Genomic DNA, 6,000 nt, shown 5'->3' on the forward strand with positions numbered 1-6,000 from the left:
AGCGAGTTCACCTGGATCTGAAGCTGAGGGACAGGATTCATCTGTGGGCTGGGATCTCCGGGGGACAACCGAATGGGAGGAAGGCGAGGCTCCCGGAGTGGGGCATACCTATGAGGGGTTCACCTAGGGGAGGAGGCTTGCGGGTGAGCGGGACTTGTACTTACCGAAAGAGGTTTTCCCCGGGAGGGCTCACAAGTGGGCGGGGCTCACCCGAAGGAGCGAGAAAAGCCTCTGGGAGGGGCTTCCACGCGGGCGGGGCTTTTCTTTTTCTTTCTTTCTTCCTTTTTTTTTTTTTTTTTTTTGATACGGAGTCTAGCTCAGTCGCCCAGGTTGGAGTGCAGTGACGCGATCTCGGCTCACTGCAACCTCCGCCTCCCGGGTTTAAGCGATTCTCCTACCTCAGTCTCCCAAGTATCTGGGATTACAGGCGCCTGCCGCCAGCCCAGCTAATTTTTGTATTTTTGGTAGAGACGGGGTTTCCCCATGTTGGCCAACTCTTGACCTCAAGTGATCCACCCGCCTCGACCTCCTAAAGTTCTGGGATTACAGGCGTGAGCCAGCGGGCCGGGCGGGCCTTATTTTAATGAGGGGGTTCTCTCAGGGAGCAGGACTCATAAGTGGGCGGGGCTCAAAGGGGGCGGGGCTACCACGCGGGCGGGGCTTATTTTAATGGGAGAGTCCTCCCAGGGATCAGGACTCGTAGTGGGCGGGGCTTGCCTGTGGGCGGGACCCTAGGGGTGGAGCTGCGCGCCTACCTGCGGGGGTTGCTCTGCTCTCCCAGCGACTGCTGCGTGGCCCTCAGATAGCTCTGGCGCCGCGCCGCGGTCTTGGGTGAGGGCTTGGGGCTGCCGCCGGACTCGTCGCTGTCCTCGTCGCCCATGGCCTTGATGTAGCTGCCGCTGCGCATGCGCCGGCACGGGATGGGGCCCTCGGCCGCGGCATCCGTCTCGCGTGGGGACAGCAGCGTCGTGCTCCACTCGCCGCCGCCGCCGGGTACCTGGGGATGGGGCACAGGACTCAGTGGGGCCACCGCAGAAAATGAGCAGATGGCGAGAACCCCCATCTCTGGGACCTGAATCTCCCTCGTTCCCTGCAGAGTTCGGGCTCACGTGCTGGGTTTCCCGCTTTTGAAACCAAGGGGCAGCAGAGCAGAGCCCTGGGCTGGGAGGAATACCCGGGTTCCAGAGTCTCTCCAGCCTCGGATTTCTCCATGGATCCCAGGCTAGGTTTGCCGCAGAAGCAATGCCCTAGGCCCTGTGGTCACGGTGGCCTCCACTGCAGCCATCTCTGCTTGGCCCCACAGTCACTTCACTCTGGCTGTCTCAGGGGATGCTTATGATCCCACTGCACAGATGAGAACACCAGGCCTGAGGGACGCAAGGCACTTGCAGAAAGAGGCCCTAGACCTGGATCCAGAACCTGAGCCTAGAATGGGGAATCAGAGGACCCTGGCACATCAGCATGGAGGGGGGATGGGGTCCCAGAGTCAATGGATATTCTCTGTCCCAAGGTGGGAAAACTGAGGTACAGAGAGCAGAGTGCTTCCCCGGTTCAGGTAGCTACATGGTGAGCTGGAAAAAGGGCTGTTTTCCCATCTGAACTTCAGGGAATCCGTACACGGAATGGGGCTATGATAGGGCAGGTGAGGTCACGGCTGTGAGGGCAGCCCTGGTCCCCCAGTCCCCAGTGGTTATGGTGGCAGTAACCAACTGAGGGGACCTCCCCTGTCCTTCTGAGGCCAGGCTCTGCTGGCTGCTCCAGGGCAGTGCACACAGGCTACATTCCTGGCCATTTCATTTACACTGTTACGGAAACACAGTGGACGGTCACTGTGTAACGAAAAATGCACACATCTCAGCACTCACACACAGCCTGTGCACAGAGTGAACGTGCCTCATCCTATACACATATCTCAATATGTACAGAACAAGCATACGCCCCATGCCCCTCAGTGACTACCCCCAGTGTACCACACACCTCACCAAGGACACACACCAGCAGCCACTTCGTCACGGCAACCCCTCCACAAGTATGCAACATATACACAAAGCACACTCACCTTCCCACTACCCTCCCTCTGGACATTTGCACCAGTAACTACTGCACTGTGGACACATAACGTGTATCCACCTTGCATTGTTTCCGCCTCCACATGCACACAGCGTACCCCTCACCAGGCTACACATGTCACCAAAGATGTCCAAGCCCACATACTGAGTGTACACGGCATGCCCACTCTCTATCACATACACATACGCACACTGCCCAAGGGCCATGCCCACACAGGTATGGCACCCTTCTCCATGCCCTCCATGCCAGAGGCCCACTTTCCACAAAGGAAAGGTAACATCTAGGACTCCCACTCCTGCCCCACCCAGCCTTCCCATAAACCCTCAGCAGACTGCCCAGGCTAGGACCAGTGCATTCTGCCTACAAGCCACTTGCTAGTCCAGCCCCACTATCCCCAGTGTCCCTTGGGAACGTGGCCTTGTACATCACTGCTCAGAAACTGTTGCTAAGCCACCCACTCACCTCCTGTCACCCAAGCAGGCAGCACAGACTCCAGGGCCCACAGGGCCACCCTCTCATGGTGTTTCTGCGGCATTGTTACATGATCAGACCCAACCATACCATTTTGAGAGGAAGCCCGGTCACACATCACCCTCCCTAATGCTTCTAAACCAAGGAAGCAGTTTCAGAACCACAAGAGCCCTAAATATATCAAATACTGCCTAGATTTCAGTTTCCTCCTATTGAAAAAGAAAATGTCTCACTGTTTCTGGTATTTCATACAAGATGATAAGAAGTCAGGGCTTTGTTAGACCCCAAAGATCATCTCGTTCAAAATGCATCTCATGGCTGGGTGTGGTGGCTCACGTCTGTAATCCCAGCACTTTGGAAGGCTGACGCAGGTCCTCACCTGAGGTCAGGAATTCGAGACTAGCCTGGCCAACATGATGAAACCTCATCTCCACTAAAAATACAAAAATTGGCCAGGCGTGGTGGCTAGCACCTATAATCCCAGCTACTCGGGAGGCTGAGGAAGGAGAATCACTGGAACCCGGGAGGCGGAGGTTGTAGTGAGCCAGGATCGCGCCATTGTACTCCAGACTGGGTGGTAAGTTTGAAACTCCATCTCGAAAAAAAAAAAAAAAAAAAAAAGCCTGGGCGCAGTGGTTCAGTCCTGTAATCCCTGCACTTTGGGAGTCTGAGGCAGACTGGAGGTTAGGAGTTCAAAACCAGCCTGGCCAACATGATGAAATCCCATTTCTATTAAACATACAAAAAATTAACGAGGCATGGTGGTAGGTGCCTGTAATCCCAGCTACTTGGGAGGCTGAGGCAGGAGAATTGCTTGAACCCAGGAGGCAGAGATTGCAGTGAGCTGAGATGACGCCACTGCATTCCAGCCTGGGCAACAAAAATGAAACTGTCTAAAAAAACACAAAAGACTCATTAGAGTTCCCAAGGGCTGGCCAGGCCTGCACTTGCATTCCCCCTGAGATGAGGCACTCACTACCTACAGAAGCGCCTCCTTCCACCTAAAATCTGCTTTCTGTAATTTCCACCCACAGCCTGGTTTTGCCCTGGGGAGCCATTCAGTTCACAGCCCCTTGCTCTACCTGCCTTGAGAGCCACTTGGAAATGTGCAGCCACAGTGATGTCTCAGCCTTCTGCCACTTTCAAGCCATGTGGCCTTGGTGCACAGCAAGTGCCTGAATCAGTGTGAGCATTTGAAAGAAGGCGGCTATTCCCCCAAGCTGGGTTAGGACCCCCTGGGTCCCTGCAGTTCTCGGTACTGATCCCCATGACACTCTGCTGACACTGACATGACCATTCATGTCTTTCCCAGTATCCTAATCTTTGGGACTGTGTCTTCTTTATTTCTGACTCTGTTCATTTAACTGTCCATCTGTCCATCTACCCCTCCCTCACTTACATTTCCTGAGCACTTCCTGCATGCCAGACCCCGTCCTGGGCCTTGGGGACACATGGCTGCATCAGATGTGATCCCTGTCCTCAAACAGCTATCAGTCTGATAGGGATGGCAGGCAGAGGCTGGCAATTAGAAGGCCATGCAAGTGGTTCTGTGAGGGGGTTGGGATGGCACAACTTCCAGATTTGTCTTCTAAAGGGCAGGAACATATTTTAGTCCCTGCTCAGGGCTGGGCTCAGAAAGACCCTAATTAATCTCTTTTGAGAGCATGACCAGTGGAAGGACTCCCTGATTAGCAGGTACCACTGGCCCACCCATTTTATAGTTGAGCCACAGAGGCCCAGAATGAAGTGACTTGCCAAGTGAATCTGTGGTACAGCTAGGCCTCAAAACTGGTGTCGTTCCCAGAGCCCTCACCCCACCCCTGACCCTGGCAGAGACCCACCTGCAGGTAATGGTAGGCTAGACCCTGGTGGCAGGATTTGGACTTGAGCAGGCTCTTATCCAAGGTGGCCGAGGTCTTCTGGCAGACCTCGTGGGCGTGGCTGAGTGTCAGAGTGGACCAGGAGCCTCGTTTGACGTAGTTGGTGTCAGTGCCCACCCCAAGGCTGGGGCAGGTGGCTGGGGGTGCGGGCGGGGGTGGTGGGGCGGTCAGCTCGGTAGTGTTGTTCTTGGTGGCTTTGAGCATGTGCCCACTGATGGTGTTGTAGGCGTGCATGAAGTAGCGTGGCTGGCTGCGTTCTGCCTGGCGGCCTAGTGTCATCAGCCCGGAGGCTGGGCCACTGCTGCGGAAGGCGCCGGCCTCGCCGTCCAAGTTGTCATCGGAGCTCCACCAGCCTGAGATGTTGGAGCGGCTGCGCCGTTTGGGCTCCCCAGCCTTGGCCCGCTCCTTGCTTTTGGCCCTCCGGCCCTTGCCGTCCTCCATGCCACCCTTCTTGCTGCCATTGCCACCGACCTTGCCCGCTGTGCCCTCCAGTGAGGGTGCCTTGGTGAAGAAAAGCCGCTGGACTGAGTGGACCAGGTGGCGGATGCGGCCAGGGCTCTCACCACGGGCCTTGGCCTCACCACGGGGGAACTGGAGGGTGCTGAAGCCATCACGATGGATGGGCAGCTGCTTCTCAAACTGGTCCAGGAGGTTGGCGGGCAGCCGGTTGATCTTGGTGGCCTGAGCATGGCTGGGGAAGGGGCTCTCCTCTGGCACCTCGAAGTGGGAGTTGTAGTGGATGCGGGGAAAGGTGCTGCTGGGCGGGGGCAGCTGGTTGTTGAGGGGAAAGAGGCCATCACCCGGCAGGGTGTTCTGCCCGGGGAAGCGGGCCTCGCGGGCGAAGGCCTCCGTGGGCGACAGCAGGTAGGGGTTGCGGTCGGTCCCTGCAAACAGGGGCTCGTGGGGTGGGTCTAGGCTGTCGGAGAGGTGGCGGGGGCGGCTGTCACCGAGGCCTTTCATGATCCCGGGCCGAGGGCAGGGGCCGTCACCCTAGCAGGGCGCCCGGGTCGCCTCTCCCAGGCGGCAGCTATCCTGGGGAGAGAAGACAGAAAGCGGTCAGCTGGTCAGCTGGATTTGGGGGAGGGATGCCAGGAAGGTCAGATCCAGATCGCCAGGCTGGGAGGATCTCTGAAGCCAGTCCTCCATGTTGTGGGCCTGAAGACAGGAGTACACACTGAGGCCCACATACTCTGTGTGTAAATAAAAGTTACAACTCAAGCTACTATCAGACAAACACAACATCTTCCATTCTTCTAGCTTGAGGACTGTATCTTCAAAACAACCTGGAAAGCCAGGCTCCGACTCAGCGTTCTGGGTCTCCTCTGAATTCCATGATGGAATATGAGTGGTGGGCTGCCCATCCTCCACTCTCTTTCCGTTTCTGACTCTGTCCCTCACCCCGAGGGGCCACATGGATGCAAATACCCCAGCCCACATCTCCTAGCTCTGTCCACAGGCCCCCAAACAGTCATCCTGGAACCCCAGGATGGTCCCTGTGGTAGGGTCCACCTCCCATGGGAGGACCCTGTGCTGGCCCTGGAGGCAGGCTTGGGTCATTTTAGCAGGGAATCCCAGGGTG

At 56.8% G+C, this 6,000-nt stretch overlaps 1 protein-coding gene across 2 annotated transcripts in view; it reads right to left on the reverse strand.

The window, feature by feature from the left end:
- The window catches only part of DLGAP4 (discs, large (Drosophila) homolog-associated protein 4), a 202,913-nt gene that overhangs the window by 119,522 nt on the left and 77,391 nt on the right, over window positions 1-6,000 (reverse strand). For both annotated transcript variants that reach the window (XM_011972360.1, XM_011972359.1), the window contains exons 2-3: window positions 4,383-5,453; window positions 756-997 (exon numbers count right to left, since the gene is read on the reverse strand). In XM_011972360.1, coding sequence (XP_011827750.1) covers window positions 756-997; window positions 4,383-5,381 — 1,241 coding nt within the window. In that variant the 5' untranslated portion in view covers window positions 5,382-5,453. The remainder of the gene's footprint in view (window positions 1-755; window positions 998-4,382; window positions 5,454-6,000) is intronic.

Source organism: Mandrillus leucophaeus, unplaced genomic scaffold (genome assembly GCF_000951045.1).
Source record: "Mandrillus leucophaeus isolate KB7577 unplaced genomic scaffold, Mleu.le_1.0 Scaffold129, whole genome shotgun sequence".
Classification (NCBI taxonomy): Eukaryota; Metazoa; Chordata; class Mammalia; order Primates; family Cercopithecidae; genus Mandrillus; species Mandrillus leucophaeus.